Source organism: Carassius auratus, unplaced genomic scaffold (assembly GCF_003368295.1).
Source record: "Carassius auratus strain Wakin unplaced genomic scaffold, ASM336829v1 scaf_tig00001218, whole genome shotgun sequence".
NCBI lineage: Eukaryota > Metazoa > Chordata > Actinopteri > Cypriniformes > Cyprinidae > Carassius > Carassius auratus.
In genome coordinates, this window is record NW_020523345.1 from 308,028 (window position 1) to 327,500 (window position 19,473).

General features: G+C 36.3%; 2 protein-coding genes across 2 annotated transcripts in view; one reads left to right on the forward strand and one right to left on the reverse strand.

Moving 5' to 3' along the window:
• unc5cb (unc-5 netrin receptor Cb) overlaps positions 1-18,258 on the forward strand; it is a 147,143-nt gene extending 128,885 nt beyond the window's left edge. Inside the window, exons 11-18 of the mRNA XM_026242298.1 lie at positions 1,234-1,581; positions 4,463-4,550; positions 5,697-5,868; positions 10,592-10,825; positions 11,335-11,484; positions 12,812-12,976; positions 14,240-14,418; positions 17,149-18,258. Of these exons, the coding sequence (XP_026098083.1) occupies positions 1,234-1,581; positions 4,463-4,550; positions 5,697-5,868; positions 10,592-10,825; positions 11,335-11,484; positions 12,812-12,976; positions 14,240-14,418; positions 17,149-17,302 (1,490 nt within the window). The 3' untranslated portion in view covers positions 17,303-18,258. The remainder of the gene's footprint in view (positions 1-1,233; positions 1,582-4,462; positions 4,551-5,696; positions 5,869-10,591; positions 10,826-11,334; positions 11,485-12,811; positions 12,977-14,239; positions 14,419-17,148) is intronic.
• Positions 18,259-18,628: 370 nt separating this feature from the next.
• The window catches only part of LOC113069268 (bone morphogenetic protein receptor type-1B-like), a 28,617-nt gene continuing 27,772 nt past the window's right edge, over positions 18,629-19,473 (reverse strand). The window contains exons 10-11 of the mRNA XM_026242300.1: positions 19,306-19,436; positions 18,629-19,233 (exon numbers count right to left, since the gene is read on the reverse strand). Coding sequence (XP_026098085.1) covers positions 19,108-19,233; positions 19,306-19,436 — 257 coding nt within the window. The 3' untranslated portion in view covers positions 18,629-19,107. The remainder of the gene's footprint in view (positions 19,234-19,305; positions 19,437-19,473) is intronic.

Below are 19,473 nucleotides of genomic sequence, written 5' to 3' on the forward strand. Positions count from 1 at the left end.
AGCGCTTTATCATGCCACAAATAAATATTAGCCACTAGATTAACCTCAGATGCATTCGTGATGTTTACCTTCTTATGCTAAACAAATGTCACAGGTTTGTGCAAAGAACTTTAAGATTTTAGGCCAATCACGGCACGAAAACAGAAACCAAAATAACAACATGTCTCGTCACACCAGTGTTATTTTAGTATAATTTATATGCTATTATAGTTTATTATTAATGTTAATACAATTCTCTTTTTATATTGCTTATAATATTATACATTTGTGCAATGTTTCATATTTTATTCATATTGATATAATGTTAATAGAACTTAGCATTTTTATTTTCAATATGCAGTTTAATTTAAATTTGTTTTTCTATTGCCACCATAGTTAATTAGTTTTTATTTCAGTTTGAGTTTTTCTTTATTTTCAGTTAGTAATTCTACTGCTTAAACATCTACATTTGTTATATTCTAATATTTATATTTTACTTTTATATATTTAATTGAACAAAAAAGTTGGTTTTTAATTTATATTATACATTTATATATACATTGTGTTTTGTTTGTATGAATATATTAATATTGATTTTATTTTATTTTTATATATTTAAATTATATTTATAATATATTTAAATTTAATTGTAATTTTATTAGCTTTTGCTGTTTTATTATTACTTTGAATTAATAGTATTATTTTTCAGTTTTGCTTTATGTATTTATTGTTTTGATGCTTTAACTTATTTCAGCTGATTGCCGAGAAAAGATTTCTAATTATTTTTTCATAAACCCTTATAGTATTGCACTAACATTATGTACAAATTTTGTCTTTAAAATTTCGCTCAACATTTTTCATCTAACATTTACACTTTATTTTATTTTAGCTCTATTTCAGTGAACCGAAATATTTTAAATAGTTTTAGTGGATGCACTTTATTTTGAGAGTCCACTTTAAACATTCCTGTAGCTCAAGTGGTAGAGCATTACTTAGCAAGCGCAAGGTTGTGGGTTTGAATCCCACAACTGAATGCAATGTAAGTCGCTTTGGATAAAAGCGTCTGCTAAATGCATTAAAAAAAAATCTACTAGCTATAAGTTAATTTGCAACTACATTAATTGCAATTTTCTAGTTTAATTTGAATCTCTGGATGGAAGCATAGCTACTGTGTCACATGTCTCTTGTAGCAGCTGGTTAAGGTGTAAAAGCTCAGATTAAGATGTGTGAGATCTGTGTTATTTGTGTGTGTAGCGGATCTGCTCACGGCTCCTCCGGACCTGACCTCAGCTGCTGCCATGTACAGAGGTCCGGTTTACGCTCTGCACGACGTCTCTGATAAGATCCCCATGACCAACTCTCCCCTGCTGGACCCGCTGCCCAACCTGAAGATCAAGGTGTACAACTCGTCCGGTCTGGTGACGCCGCAGGAGGACCTGTCTGACATCTCGTCCAAACTCTCCCCCAAACTCCCGCATGCGCTGATCGACAGCGACACCATCAGCCGCCGCACACAGACGCTGGTGCGCTCCTGGGACCCCTCGTGCACAGCCTTTGGCTCCTTCAATGCTCTCGGGGGCCATCTGATCGTCCCCAACTCAGGTCAGTACAGATCTGTGGCTTCTAGTTGCTGGTGTGACAGAAAAATACAGCCTTGACCCATAAACACACACTACAGACCGTATGGCAAGCCATTTTAACATTTAATCTATAAAACTTACTACTATCTATATTCATTTACTATTTTTTTCAACTTGTTTTTTTTAGCTAATAGTATCTGTTCTATTACTAGTGCTTATTCTTCATGTTTATTAGAAGATACTACTTATTTATTACATACTAGTTTTTATTTATTAGATATTGGCACTTATGAGATACTAGTACTTTTGTCTGTTTAATTAATACTTATTCTTTAGATACTAGTAGTTATTTTTAGGAACTAGTAGTTATTTATTAGAGAGTAGTACTTATTTGTAATACTAATTCTTATTCATTAGATACCAGTACTTATTTATGTGATATTAGTACTTATATATTTAATACTATAACTTATTTCTGAGATACTAGTATGTATTTCCGGGAACCTAGTACTTATTATGTGATACTAGTACTTATTCATTAGATACTCTTACTTATGTCTAAATAATTAGACATGCTTAAACAGACTATAAAAAAAAAATATGGTGTGGAAAAAAAAAACATTTCCCCTAATCATGTAAGTTTTGTTAAATGTTTTATTAAATTGATGTAAAAATGTATAAGTTTCATGATTTCAAATTATTAGGCTTGCTTTATGATTAATAAACTTCAGTTTAACTATTAAAAAGGAGTGGAGAAAAAATTTAAAATGGAAAAAACTGAATCCAAAAAAATAAAATATCGCAATTTGGAAATAAAATGGAATTAAACAGATTTCATAGGGTTACTATTAGAGTGTGGTAATCTCAACATTTATTATTACTGTTGTTATTATTATAATAATAATTATTATTATTACTATATAAATAGTACAGTTTTTGCTTTTTTGGAAATAAAGCACAAACTCTCACAAACCTGTTAAAACATGTCCGGCTCATATTTTACTCCAGTGTTACACTATATATAAAATATAAGAAAATAAATTTTTATGACAATAAAGCACATTTCAAATTCTCATTATTGTAATGTAAGAAAATGTAATTCATAACAATTATATATTAAAACATATTAAATTGGTTATTTATGTAAAACAAAATATTTATTTTAGGTCTGCACGATATTTGAAAAAGGACTCCCATTGCAATATTTAGTTTTTCCTTCTATATATATTGCGATATGAAAAAAACATTTACAGTAAGGCTTGCTTATTTAGGATACAAAGGATAGGATAAAAAAAAAACAGGAGAATATAGAAACAATATTGTTCCCATATTCCCCTACCTAAAAATAAATAAATAAAAAAATCAAAATAAATGAAAGACTAAATAATTAAAAAAGCTTAATTTAAAATGCATACATGTAGCACTCAATGCATAATTACACTGTAATACAGAATATGTCAAGCATTTATATAATAGGTAATGTTAACTTTATAATGTATTATACATTATTAAAATCAAATGTTTTATCTTGTATTATTGAATGGACCTGAGCTATAATGAAATAACAATGTGCATTTGTGCTTTTATTATTAACATTAATAATTAATATTAACAGTGCCATTTATATGTAATATATTTACCTTTAATGAACTGAAATAATAAATTAAATACATGTAAGTGAAACAACAACATAATGATACTAATAATAATAAATAAAAATAAATGTACTGCTTAAATTATCATATATAATAATGAGACTTAATTTCTTAAATACAAATTATATATTTCTTGTGTGACCTGGTGACAGTTTGCCTTGCGATGCAGCAGTTTAGTTATATTACTCTCAATCACACACATTCATGTGTAGTCTCTGTGTGTTTGTGTGAATGATGGCAGTGTGCTCTCAGCTCAGTGCATCTCTCTGAACGCTCCTCGTGAGTGTTACAGCTCCCGCGAGAGGCTCATAAATTAGCCAGAAGCAGTGTTCAAAGTGACTTAGCACGACCGCTGACATATATAACAGGATTAGGAGCATCATTCTCCGTCTGACGCCGGACAGTCATTCATAACCAGCCGTACAGCAGCACTTCATCACTATTCCCCGAGGAAAGCGAAGCGATGATTCCCCACGCCTCGTTAACTGTGTCCGCATGTGGGAGTTTATTGGTACTCAGAAATTCAGATCTAGCCATCAAAAAGAAATTAATACCAATTAAATAATTTATTTCAAATGATAAAATATTGTTTTTGTTATATATAATAGTTATTTATATTTTTTATATGTATAAATACATAATATATAATTAATTGAGCTGGAATGCATTATTATTATAGTATTAAAAGTAGTATTTTTTTTATTTTTTATTTTTTATTATATGAGATAAAAATGTATTGTTTTTATTAGATTTTTAGTAGCAATTATTTATTATTTGTATTTATAGCAAGGTCCCGTGAGTGAAAAAAGATGGAACCGCGTTAATTTCAAATATTGTGTCATGAATAGTCATAAACTTAGCATTAGGAACCTACATTATCTTATATCTTATCTGCACCGGACTCGAGCAGCACGGCGCAATGCATTAAAATACAATATATCTCGTTATAATCAGTGATGCTGTGAGTTCACCGCTTTAACGTACAAGTTGGCTTAAATTTATTTTCAAGATCTGATGTAAAATATCTATTTTTGCTTTCACTATGGCTATAAAGATCACGCAAAATAATATTCAAACTCACATTAGACACTTTTAACATTGAATAAAGCACATAATCATTACCTGAGATTATCAGTGTCATATTTTGTATGTTGTTTCTGTCACGATGTCACACACGGGTCACAGAGGTCACAGGGGTCATGGGATGGCATACTGACGGTGTGTGTGTGTGTGTGTGTGTCTCCGCAGGCGTGAGCTTGTTGGTGCCAGCGGGGGCCATCCCTCAGGGCCGTGTCTATGAGATGTACGTGACGGTTCACAGGAAGGAGAGCATGAGGTAAACGTCTGCTCTGCTCTGAGAAACGTCCTAACGAGGGGATTCTGAGTCTGAACCTCACACACAAACACAGCTCTTTCATCGCTCAGCTCTTCATGAAGCTGCTCAGATCATAAAGCAAACTGTTATACACAAAAGTGTGGTGTGGAAACAACTTTCACTCAGAAATTGCTAGTAAATTATACAATTAAATACAAACAACAAGTAGCACATTACATTTTGAATTAGAAATGGTGTTATGTAAAATGTGCTCAGATTATCAGGTTTTTTTTGATAATGAATTACTGAAATATTAAACTAATATGAATTAAATTGGGAAATATAAAAACTAATTAAATTTTTTTTAAATAGCTAAGACTTAAGCAGCTATTTCCATTGAAAGGAAAAAACAGGCTTATTATTGTTAATCAAAAATAAAACTAAAAAAAAAAAAAAAAAGTTTTAGTTCATAACAAAAAAGGCTTGAATGTTAATTGAAATAAAATAAGGAAGAGAAAATAACTTTACAAGGCAGCATTATAATTTGTAATTTTTTTATTATTTTGTTATATTTTGGACAGGGTTATATTTAGTTAACTAATCAATAAATAAAAAAATATGAAATATACAAAAAGGCAAAATGTAAAGAAAAGTATCAGTGTTGTTATTAATCAGTGTAGAAATTGATTAAATAAATAAAAATATATGGTACATAATTAACTTAAACTTAAAACCTTAAATGTTTTCATAGCAAAATAAAGTGTATTGATATTAATAAAAACATGCAGCTCCTCAGAATCAGTTGTGGTTGCAACAAAGTGGTTGCCGAGCAACACACTGAAGTAAACAAAGGTGTTTGTTACTTTGTAGAGTATTTCACATCAGCTTTGAACACGGCTCAGCCAATCAGAATCAAGGAGCGGAACTATCCGTTTTTTTTTTTTTTTATTATTAAACTTTGAAATTACAAATTACTATTGAATACTATTATGTTATGCAAGAATTAAGCCCCATTCAAACCAAGCATGAAGACTATAAAGATAACGATGTTAGCGTCCACACCAGCGGACGGTATCGTTAGTTTAGGAGATTTAGTAGAAGTGTGTGTTAAAGCCTGTCTGAGCAAGTGGAGATCCATAGGTGCTGATGATGTGTGTGTGTGTCCAGGCCGCAGGTGGACGACACACAGGAGACGGTCCTGAGTCCAGTGGTCAGCTGTGGTCCTCCTGGGGCTCTCCTGACTCGACCCGTCATCATCACCATGCACCACTGCGCCGAGGCCGACAGCGAGGACTGGCTCATTCAGCTCAGGAGCCAATCACAGCAGGGCCAGTGGGAGGTGAGTGGGCGGGGCCAGACACACTCAAATCTGCTCACCCTGAATCCCTGGAAAAATGACGGGAAAAAGTGTGTGAACCCTGAACACACATCAGATTAGGAGTAAATATATACTTGTAAAAAAAAAAAAATGTTGTAAAGTTACTTGTAGTTAGTGGAATGTCTAAAGTGGACTATCAAAATAAAGGGTTAAAAAATAAACCATATAGACATATTCTTAAAAATGATCAAATATAGACTAAAAATACAAAATAAACTATAAAAACTCAAAGTATTAATAAAACTCGCTAAGTCTCGTTTCTGCAGCAGACGTGTTGCACAGGTTTCTCTGTTAATAGCGTGTGTGTTGTGACTGTGGTTGGTGGACTGATCAACTGGAGGTCAGACGTGTGTGTGTGTGTGTGTGTTTACATGCGTCATGCATGCGGCGCCCTGCAGAGATCCGGACGTGTCCAGCTGGATATCAGACATCTGTCACGACTCACACTCAGCACAAACTAGCCCCCCGCCGGCCTGTCATTTGGTCATCTGAGCGAGTGTGAACTCTCCTCCGCTCGGCCTGTTATTATCATCACACACTGCACCACGCTGGCCAGCTCATTACACTCCCAGAACAGCTCGCTCACAGCCCTCATTACATCACACTCACAGCACACTACAGTCAGACGCTGACACTGAATGAGCTCCGCAGTCCTTTACCGCAGTATTCAGATGCACTTCATAGAACACTGTGGTGCATCCTGATACCCTGATTAACCAAGTGTTGTTATTGTTACAGTAAAAACATTTGTAAAAATGTTATCAATGAAAAAAAAAAAATTATATATATATGTATGTATATGTGTTTTGTCCATAAACAGTCTTATTGAAATGTCTATAAAACACTGACTTAAAATCTTTACATATAATATATGATATCATAACAAATAAAATGGTAACAAGTTTCTGTTATTAGAATAAAGCTGAAATTAATTAAAGTATAGAGCAAATATTATATGAATAACTTAATCCAACTTAAACTTAAATGACCATTAAAAATGTTATGCTTAAAATGACTAAAATTAAATTGAAATAAAAAAGATAAACCCTTAAAATATTAAACATTAAAAGAAAAAATGATAAAAGTAGATGAAAAAATACAAATACTAAAACACTGAGCAGACCAATTATTCTCACTGTGAATGTGCAGATATTTTATATTTATAGTTATAATAAGAGTCTAACCAGCAGTGTGTTTATCTCTGGTGTCAGCACTCACACACACACACACACACACACACACAGATAGAGAGCCGCGCTGCTTTTGAGCTGCTTAGCAACAGTCTGTGACCTTGTCTCCTCTTATCAAACATGAAATAGTCTTGGATCTCCTTCAGCCGCTCACGAGGAGAGCCGTCCTGTTGTCTTCAGATGAGATAAACTCTTGTCAAATGGATTTCGTCCTGCGCTCTTCCCTCCATCTCTGGCTCTCTTTGGCCTGAAATAATGAGCACTTCCTGTTGCCCAGAGACTCTGTGGCCCGTTGTTCACACGCTCGGTCCCTGTGTGCATGCATAATCTGATCCAGAGAAAAATGCATGTTTGTTTTCTTCAGAAGCATTCTTCTGTTTGATTATAAATTAAGTGCAGATTTGATTTAAAAAGATTTTAAATTTCCTGTCAGGTCACACGCAGGAAAGCAGCTCTGACCTGGTCAGCAAATGCACAAAAAAGAGGGTTAAATGAGGGCTGAAAGGAATAGTTGACCCAAAACTGAAATCGAGTGGAGGTGGATGCTGTCAAGCTCCTGAAAATTACACAAAAACTACATTAAAGCATCATAACCATAATCCATATGACTCATGCACGCTCCTGCATATTCAAATGAGGTGTGCTGCATTCATTTATCCAACACATTTTCATGCATGTAAAGAATAACGACTTGAATTTCTGTTTCTTTCATTTAAAAAACACAAATTTGGGAATCCGTCTATAAATGAATCTGAATGACTCATGCATATTCAAATGTTATGGATTCAATTATGCAATGCATTTTCATGCACATAATGCATAATGAATTCAATTTCAGTTTGTTAACATCAAATCATATGACTTGATAGATTTATAGTGTTTTTTTGCTAATTAACCTATTGTTCCATTCATAAAACCAAAAATCAAATGACTTGACACATTTGTTGCCTTTTGTGAATCAGTCTATTAATTAATTCATATGACTCATGCACAGTCATAATTGTTCAAATTTGATATTATGCATTCATTTATGCATTGCATGTTCATTCACTTAATGCATAAGAACTTGAGTCATATGACTTGATAGATTTATAGTGTTTTTTGAGGAATCAACCTATTGATTAATCCTTATGACTCATGCATATACAAAATTGGTGTTCTTCATTCATTTATTCAATGCATGAAGCATATTCCTGCACTTAGTGCATAATGACTTATTGTTAAAACAATAGCATATGACTTGATACAAGTATAGTGGTTTTTGGGGACTCACCCTTTTAATGAAACCACATCACTCATGGATATTCAAATTCGGTGTTCCACATTAATTTATGCAATGCACTTTCATGCACTTAATATAAAACAACTTAAATTTCATAAGTCATATGACTTAATGATACATGTTTTGGTCCTATTTTTCCTCTGCTGGTTACTGCATTAAAACATCGTTCAGAACATGCAGAACATCAGTGACATATTTAGCATTTTTGGTGCACTTTTCCTTTAAGCGATGAGATTATTACTTTTGCAAAGGTCTGTATTTCCAGGTTTGTGCAGTAGTGAATATTCCTCACACGTTGTTGTTCTCAGTGTTTGAGGAATATGCTGTTACTGAAGGATGTGACTGTGATAGATACTCAGACAATAACGCCACATCTGTGACTGGACCTTTAAACAAAGAAATAACTATCGATTGCATCTCAGTCTGACAGGCGCGGCACAATCATATCTGTGTGTTTGTGGAGACGATGATGAGTGTGCTTGATCTCACATGGCTCGTAAATACTGCTTTCCCACCAATAATGTGCCGTTTCAAAATACATCCCTATCCTTACGAGAGACCAGTCATTTCCACATTCATTTCTCTGCACTGTAAATATTATATTTCCACTCGCATCACGCTGAGCGTGGCCGACTCTTTGATTTGATGTGTTTGCCGAGCGCTCTTCAAAAAATGTGTTTCATTTTTAGAGCATTTCTGTTTTTCTCTTATGAATTCACTGTTTTTTCTGGAGTCTATTTTCCAATAAAGAGAGAAACTTGCATGAATTTGACGAGCGCATCGGCTGTGATGAGAAAATGCTGCATTGGCTTTAAAAATATATTAAAAATAAATGTACATAAACATAAATTTGACATTTCCATAAATCTTTTCAATGGTAACATTAATAGCAATCACATCACCTAATCAAAAATGCAGTGTTAAAAATCTAGAATTGTATAACAAAAATAGTATATATTATATATATATAATTTTATATTTTATATATATATATAAATATACATAAATTTTTTAAAAGCAAATATTTTATATATCATATTTTATATAATATATTAATCCTGTAATAGAATCGAAGTATGTTCATGTTATATAGTATGTTATCATTGAAACTGAGTTTGTGTCTGTGTCTGGGTTGTGTTACTGAGAGACGAGCTCGACTGAGAGCTGGAGTAAATAAATCATTCTGGAGGCATTAGCCCAGTTTTCCGTCCTGTTTGCTAATTATCGCTAACACTCAGATCCCGCGCTCCCTCAGGATCCGTTCAGCTAACGGCCAGTCATAACAGAGCTGTTTAACAGCCAAGCCGGCGATAAACTATTTTAATCCCTTTTCTCTCGTCTGTAATGGGATGACATTAATGACAGTGTGGAGCTGGTGCGAGCGTCAGGATTACAGACACACTCAGACCCGCATGAGGTCAGAGGTCACAGAGCAGCATGAGCGTGAGGTCAGAGGTCACATAAACACACACAGACTGACTGCACAGATATAGCTGCTCTTTACACACACTACTGGTGGCCAATCTGAGTGGAAACATCAGAAATAATAATAATATAAACCATTAACATACAAGTAAAACAATAATCTGTAGTGGTCTGTTTCACAGAGATAAAGGATAGGTTTTAGTGAAATGTTATAAATATAGAGAGAGAGAGAGATGTATTTTCTTCTAAAATTAAATGTAATGGTAATTTATAGTATCAGCTATATACATTATTATTATATGAAATATTATGATATATTATTATATATATAATAATATAAAACGAATAATTATTTGTATATTATATATGATGATGATCATATTATAATATAGTTAGTCTTATAAAAACATTAACATAAATGTATTTCTCATATATATATGTGTGTGTGTGAGTGTTTGTTTGCGTGTGTGTGTGAGTGTGTGTGTGTGTACCTGTTTATACTACATCCTGAGGCACAAATGCCCCAGCAAGGACCTTGTAAGTGCAGCCTGAAAATATACAAAATAATAAATGGTGTTTAAAAACTGAAAGTGTAAGAGTGTAAATCTGTGTTGTGTTTGGGGCAGGTTGAGGATTATTGTTGGGTTAGAGCAGTGGTTCCTCATCCTGGTCCTGGAGAACCCCAACACTGCACGTTTTTAGTGTCTCTCTCGGTCTCGGAGTCTTCACTAATGAGCTGATGTGTGTGTGTGTGTGTGTGTGTGTGTGTGTGTGTGTGTGCGTGCAGGACGTGGTGGTGGTGGGCGAGGAGAACTTCACCACTCCCTGCTACATCCAGATGGAGGAGGAAGCGTGTCACATCCTGACGGAGACGCTGGGCACGTACTGTCTGGTGGGTCAGTCGGTCAGCGCCGCCGCCGCTAAGAGACTGAAGCTGGCCATCTTCGGTCCGGTCAGCTGCACCGTCCTGGAGTACAACATCAGAGTCTACTGTCTGGACGACACGCAGGACGCGCTCAAGGTTTGATCACGCAGCTTCACGAAGCTCAGGCTGGTTCACTTTAGTCACACAGGAAGATATTTGTTATACAAGTTCACCGACGAAGTCTCAATCAAATCAAAGTGAAAAGAATATTAGTTAACTAAGAATGTGAACAACTTATTTTTGTTAAAGTGAACTTGTTTCTGCTGATAGTTTGTAGCTGAACTCTATTGACTTTAAAAGTTCGGCACGACTTGTTTATTTACTTGAAACCATGAGCAGCCTTTAACTGAAGTTTCACAGTCACTTCATCAACACTGAGTGTGTGTGTGTGTGTGTGTGTGGGCGGGTGTCAGCAGCAGATGTAGTGTAGGTGTCAGCAGGCACGCCACAGCATCATCTCAGTATAAACAATGATATGAATCTGATTTCTGTGAGGCCTGGACACTGAAGCCGCCGCAGAACCGCTACAGTGTGACGTGTGTGTTCCTGCTGAGCGCTGACGGACTTCCTGTGTGTGTGTGTGTGTGTGTGTGTGTGTCCGTCAGGAGGTGCTTCAGATGGAGAAGCAGATGGGAGGGAAGCTGCTGGACGAACCCAAGTCTCTGAACTTTAAAGACAGCACACACAACCTGCGTCTGTCTCTGCACGACGTCCCACACACTCTCTGGAAGAGCAAACTCATCGCTAAATACCAGGTACACACACACAGAACAACACATTCACTAAAGCCCCTTTCACACTGCCATTCCGGCAAATACAGGGGTAAAGTGTTCCTGTAATCGTTCCCTGGTCGCTAGATTTGGCACTTTCACACAGCCAGTGATGACCCGGTATATGTGCGTGCTTTCACACACAACCCCTGAAGATACCGTAACGACACGTGACATCAGCGCGTGACGTGTAATGTACGAGTCGACAACGCTTGGCACATTATACTTTAACTGAAGCAAGCAAACGATCTCTGCGTCAGCGCGGAAAGTGAGGAACTAACTGATCTCTGCTTCATTACAGTTTGCACATGTGTTTTCGTCGCGTATGTTGATCTTCCTTCAAAACAGCCGGTAAAAGAGTCGCGCGATAACGCGCGTCATCACTTCGATACGGAATTAGATCTGGCTTTTGTTCACACAGCGCTCGTTCCGGATCGATTACCGCAATGTTACTATGTCCCCGACCCGGGTTCGATTCGGTAATCAATTCCGGGACGTGGTTGCTTTCACACAGAAGGCGACCAGGCAATGTTACGGGAATATTGCGGGTCTGACGTGCAGTGTGAAAGGGGCTTAAAACACACACATATGCATGTAAGCTTGCACACACACACAGGGGCAAGAGCATGTACGGTTTGAGCCAATATTTTGCTCCAGTATCTTGAAGTTTAGGGCATAACTGCATTTGTAAACGTGTTACTCTTCATACAGCTGACTGTTGACAAACATGATGCAGTGTAAGATGACGTACAGGTCTGGGACCAGTGTGTTAACACTGTTAAAATATTTTCATGTTAATTTTTCACAAAGTTATTCATAGTAAATGTATATATGTATGCACCGAAGCAGTCTCAAGTCTCTGGGGTGTATTTGTAGCAATAGACAACAATACATTGTATGAGTCACAATTATACATTTCTCTTTTATGCCTGAAATCATGAGGATATTAAGTAAAGATCATGTTCATGAAGATATTTAGTAAATCTCCTACTGTAAATATATCAAAACTTAATGTTTGATTAGTAATATGCATTGCTAAGAACTTCATCTGAACAACTTTAAAGATGATTTTCTCAATATTTAGATGTTTTTGTCTCCCTCAGATTCCAGATTTTCTAATAGTTGTATCTCAGACAGATATTGTCCTCCGAACAAACCACACATCACTGGAGAGATCATTTATTCAGTGCACAGATGATGATGCATTCATCTCAATTCAAGACAATGGTCCATTGTGACTGGTTTTGTGCTCAAGGGTCACAGTATATATATTAATATATGTATGGATGTATTGTGTGTGTGTGTGTGTCAGGAGCTGGCGTTCCAGCAGGTGTGGAGCAGCTCTCAGAGGAACCTGCACTGTGTCTTCACTCTGGAGCGCTTCAGCTCCTCCACACTGGAGCTCTGCTGCAAGCTGTGTGTGCGACAGGTGGAGGGAGAAGGACAGATCTTCCAGCTCAACACCACGCTGTCTGAGGTGAGTCTCACACACACACACACACACACACACACACACACACACACACACACTGAGAGCTGGATTATTACCGGCAACTAGAACCAATTAAAAGAGAGCCTTGTACAGAGGACAGAAACTTTCATTAAACTCATCACAAGGATATTGTGTCGTTTCGATGGTTTTCAAAACTAATGTTTAATAACCATAACATGCAACTCGTAAGAGCCTTTCTAGAATTTAAGAATGTTTTTATTGTTGTTGTTTTTTAAGCTGCAGCCTGCGACTATTGGTCTGAAATGAACCCTCACTTTAAATGTTCTCATGATTTTTAAAGAATATCATAATGTTATGCATTAAATATGTAAAACTAATATGTGACTACTAAATTAAAAAAAATAAGAACTAAGTAGACATTATAAAAACAGCAAATGCAAAAATGTATAAAAATGAAAGCAAAATGTAAATGATAAAATACTAAATTATTAAAAAAGCTTTGAACTCTTGGCTAAAACAAGTGCATCTCTTGAACACATTTGATGATTTATTTGGTTCAACAAAATTCTAAATCATTATTTATAGAGAAACAAGTTTTAAATAATTGATAATTGTTTTACCTTTTTAACAAATCTTTTAAAGTTTTTGAAAGAAATTTATTTATTATAAACAGTATAATTTTTTTTATAAATGTTAAATATTCAGACAAATATTTTTTATGTATTACTATTTATTATAAATAGTATTTGACATTTATATAAATATTCTGACAAATATTTATATATATTTATGCTTATTATCCTAGGTTTTGATGTATTTATGTATTATAAACAGTATACTTTTTGATTGTATAAATAATAAAAAAATATTTGAGAATTTGTTTCATGTTAGACGAATAGATGCATGGAGGGATAGATGAATAGATGGATGGATGATGGATAGATGGATGGAGAGATAGATGGATGGATGATGTATAGATGGATGGAGAGATAGATGATAGATGGATGAGAGATGGATGGATGGATGATGGATAGATAGATGGATGGATGGATGGATAGAGAGATAGATGATGGATGGATGGCTGGATGGCTGGATGGCTGGAGAGATAGATGGATAGATGATGGATGGAGAGATTTATGGATAGATAGATAGATGGATAGATGGATGGATTATTAACTGTCCTTAAAGAAAGCATTGTTGCGCTCTGATCAGAAGGTGTGTGTGTGTGCGTGTGTGTGTGTGCGTGTGTGTGTGTGTGTGTGTGTGTGTGTGTGTGCGCACGCTCAGGACTCTCAGTGCATCGACACGTCTCTTCTGGATCCGGCCAGTAACATCACTACACTGGTGGGTCCCAACGCCTTCCGGATCCCTCTGTCCATCCGGCAGAAGCTGTGCGGGAGTCTGGACGCTCCACAGACGCGCGGGAACGACTGGAGGATGCTGGCGCACAAACTCAACCTGGACAGGTCCGAGACATTCACTCTTACTATAGCAAGTTACTATTTTATTTTATTTATTTTTTTGGATAAACTGTATTTTGTTTGTTTTAATGTTTTACATTTTTACTTAGATTTTTTTATTGCATTTTATTTTATTGAAAAAAAAATTTTCATTTTACATTTGTATTTTTGTTTGAATAATTAAAAAAAAATATTTTATTGTATTGAATTTTTTAGTTTAACACCACAAAAGTCCCATCTGCCTAATCAACACACATTTTAACAAAAATTCAGAAAGTCTGCTGTGGTTGGTTAATGTAAGTGTCAATCAGACCGCAGCCTCATCTCTGATTGGCTGTTTCCGTTTGACCATTTAAAGTCAGATTAATAGTTTATCACTGCTGGTTTAATCGTGTAATAAACAGTGATAAGGTCACATGACGTCCTGCAGTGGTTTTCTGTGTTTGCACTCGTCTCAGCAGGGGCGTCTCATCTATCCCAGCATGCCGAGCTGCCAGCGGTGTTGCCCCTCCCCTGCTCTCTCAGTCTGCCTGTATTTGTCAGTTTTCCCAGCATCCTCTCCTGCTGTGTTTTCTGTGTAAATGTGTCGGAGCAGCGGCTCGTGGAACCAAATAAACAAACCAAACCTTCACAATCTCATAAGTAGAGTTTAAAACATCATTACGCCTGACACTTTACATGCTTGAAGACGTTTACACAGGGTGTCCGCAGGGTTTTAAAAAGTATTAAAAAGTGATAAATCAAAATAGTCAAATTTAAGGCCATTAAAAGTGTTAAATGTGGTCTCCGAGGTATTATTTTTTTCCAAATTAGGTATTATTTTTTCAGACTATCAGGTGTCCTATTCTGATTGAAATTCTATCTGCGTTCGCGTCAGTTCGTTTAAATATGGGCTTTAGCATATCTGGGCAGATAATCAAAGATCTTTCGTCTCCGTCTCAACGTATGTTTGATGCTGACGTCATATTCAGTGGTCGTTCAGCATCATCTCAGAACACTGCGCGCTCAACAGAAGTGGCTGGCTTCCGTTTTATTTTAGACTTGCTTCAAGGCATATCTTCAAAGACTGGACAACCATCGTCGTCTTCATGGGCAAATGCAAGTTTTCTAATAGATTTACTGATAGCGCTGTTTCTCACACATGCAAAGAGAGAGAGAGCGAGAGTCTTACCACGCTGAATCGACACGCTATATGTAAACTATTCTTTGTTGTCTTCTCCTGTCAAAATAACGGAGTTCATTTAGAATTATTCATATTCATTTTCGAACAAGCAGAAGACATACCGGTTTCTCTGGTAGTGGGTGGAGCTAATGTGCAAATGGCAATTTCATTGGCTGGCGCTGATTTAGTACCGTCCCTGTTTTGATTTCAGCAAATCAGTTTGACCGAACGCTGACAACGTGATTAATATTCATGAACCCAGCAGCTCATCAATTCATAGTGCATTGTATATACATTAGTATGATAGTAGAATTAGTAGTAGTATTATCTTTTAATAATAATTAATTTGATCTATTACTATTTTGTTACAGAAACCCTCAATGACCAAAAATATCTTAAGCATCACCACCAGTCTTAAGTTCAGTTAAAATGACAAATATGCATTCATTACGCCTAAAAGTAAATTTTTACGTAAGGGCATTGTGCTAGAAATATTACTATTATTTAGTAAAATGTATGTGATACTGCCACTACTGTTGAAAAAAAAAATAAAAAACTTTATTTTTTGAAGAAATAAATCACAGTATTTCTTCCATGTTTTAATTTTAATAGCAAATCCCCTTTATTTACCAAAAATAAAATGTTTAAATTTCATAAATTAAAAGACAAATTAAATTTGGGTGAAACTTGTTTACTGTTTTTCATAATTATATAACTTGTAGAAAAACTTTAAACACAATAAGTATAAAGAATGGCATTGGTTTTATTTTTAGTGTAAAAAGTAAAAAAAATAATAATTAGCATATTTTTGTGTTTTGCTTTGGTACCGAAATTGGTACAGAGAACCGTGGATTTTCATGGCTATCGGTACCGAATATTGAAATTTTGGTACCGTGACAACACTAACAGGAAGCCTTATTGTTCGGTGTGTAAAAAAAACATCAATGTCAACTGGATGGGAGCTAACGCACTTCGGTCGCATATAAAATCCACTAAACATAAAAATGGAATGCGTGCTCGGAGAGAGCAGTTAATTCTACCAATCTCAGCTGTCTGCGCGGCTGCACCTCCACCACCACTGCCGCAAATTCGTGGCGCAGTTTTTGAATCCGCAACAGTTCATAGAATCCGCAACAGTTCATAGAAGATGCCCATTTGTAATGCATCAACTTTCAATTAATGCCAGCCAGTGTGCTGGAACTATACATTCTCTCCTTTGCAAATTTTATGTAGTTTTTTTTTAATTTTATTTACTTAGTTTTATTTACGAAGTTATTTACTCTAAATCTATTCTTTTTTGTATGTTATATGTCAAAATCTGTGTAAATAATAGAAAGGTCGCTGATTAACACTTGCAATTCAGTGTCGTGATGGTTTAAAAAAAAATTCTGAAGGTAGTAAAAAAGGTATTAAAAAGTAGTAAATTTAACTTAAGGATTGCTGTATATACCCTGTTACATGAAATCACTGGTATATATGACCTAAATATTTTTATGCAGAGCACAATGGGATTTCATGAGAGTGGTTGGTGTTGATGTCCCTGTCAGTCACACGTCTGATCTGTCGCTCCGCAGGTATCTCAACTACTTCGCCACCAAGTCGAGTCCGACCGGCGTGATCCTGGACCTGTGGGAGGCGCAGCACTTCCCCGACGGCAATCTGAACCGTCTGGCCGCGGTTCTGGAGGAGATGGGACGCCACGAGAACATCATGAGCGCCGAGCACTGACACCCGTCCTTCCCAGGAGTCCCAGCGGATCACTGTGAGCGCGGCACACACGCTCCACACTCCCATCCCAATCAGTTTCTTAGGAAACATGACTTCTGTGTCCAAATACTGGACCTCTGACTAGACGTCACGTGACTCGTGGCAGCTCGGAGGTTACTTTCTATCAATCTGTTGAGAAATGCCTTTATTTATATTCCGTTTTTCTCTCGGCGTCTCAGTGTTTTTTGCGCCACCCAGTGGACTGAGCCTGTAACTACACGTCTGTCCAGCCTCCTGTAAATATACATCTGAACTGTAAAGTTTAACAGTGTTATTCTTCCGTTTTCTTTTGATTATTAATTGTTTCGTTGCATAGTGATCTGTGTGTAATCAAAATTTAGAGGGAAAATGGACAAGCGGATATCTTTGAGCGCCGTTTTGTTAAACGTTCACCCTCTTGCTTCGCAACTTAAGCGTGATCGTGAATTTCTGGACGCGTTTCAGGAATAAACTTTACTGGCCAGGATTCACAGAACGTTGTTTCTGAAGAGCTCTGTCTCTGATTCTTCAGCTGAAGGCCAATCGTTGTGATTTCATCAGACGGACGGCAGCGGAGCGAGTGATGAACGAAAGGATGGATGCATGCGGTAAAACACAAAGTGTACAGAGACCAACTTCACTAATAGCCATTCGAGTGTTTGTACTTCACCTTCATTCTCTTGTCCAGATTTTCTAAAGCTGTCTATGCAAAATCTGCATCCTTTATAAAGCAAATTATACACGTTTAAAACCGCTAGCAGCCGCTTTCCATAGTTATCATACGATTATTATATTTATAGTGAGGATGTTACTTATTCTTTTATGGCACGTTCATGACGTAATTCGCAAACGCTTGCATCTCCTCTGTGAAGTTTCTGTACAAAATGTAAGAAAGAATTTTTAAACAAGCAATAAATTATATTTATATGCAACACTGATTTGGAGTGCGTCGTCGTTATTACGTGTTTATATGCGAATATCAAAATTAATTAAAAATTTTTTTAATTTTTTTAATTAAAACATTTTTTTTTTTTTATATTTATTCTTTATGCATTTTTGTTTCAGCACTGCAAAAGTTGAATCTGTCTAAATTAACATACTTTTTATCAGAAGTGCTAAGGATTGAGTATTTTACGCAAAGGCAATATATTAAATGATGGCTTAATTTCTTACAAACATGCAAAGAAACTTTGAGAAGTAAGTGAAAACAGGTGTAGCTAAAAAAAAAAGGAAGTGTTTTTTTTACTATTTTCAATTTACAACGTGAAAATGTTGCTGTTTCGTTGTAAGAAAGAAAGAAATAGCACAGAGCATGTCAGACCTTCATTTTATTAAAGGGACGGGAATGTTAAACACTATTTATCACTGCATTTACATAGAACTAGGAAATATTAGACTTTTACATGTGTGTTAAATAAGGCACAAGGCAACATGAAAGAAAACATCCTGTACAAACATTGATGTAACGCACCAAAACGTTCCTCTTTAACTCATGCCATTCAATATGTACATTCATTTTTATTCATACGAGGAGTGAGGAAACGACTGGACGAATTCTTCTGGAAACCGTGAAGGAAAAAGCTTCATTTGTAATGTGTGAGTTGGAAAATACATTTGAGTGGTTTGTTTGCTTTCTTGAGAGTTAGTTGCATGGGTGTTCAGTGTCTATCTGAAGGAGTGTGACCCGTGGTGTCCTGCAGGGGGCGGTGTTTCTCTGTCCGGTGAGCGGCTTGAATAAACTTTCACAGAAAGCAGGATAAAGCCCTCGGGACGGAGCGACGCTCGTCTCACAGTTTGATGTCCTGAGACTCGGACATCTTGGCGAGCGTCTTCTTCACCCGCAGGGCGGTCAGACGGGACGCAGGATTGTGAGCCCAGCACTCGGTCATCAGTTTGCCCATCTGCCGCAGACACTGGACACACAAACACACAGGTCAGCTTCATACAGTACGTTCACACAGAACATGAGAGAAAACACAGCCTGCCTCGTCGCTGCTCCAGCGGTTGGGGAACGAGGGTCTCTGTCTCTTGACACACACCACCTCCCTCATGTCCTCGTAGGACGGGTCGGTCGGGACCAGCTCGTGATACGGCAGCAGATACTCCTCCACCATCCCTGCAGAACAACAAGCGTCTGTTTACTGCCAATCAAT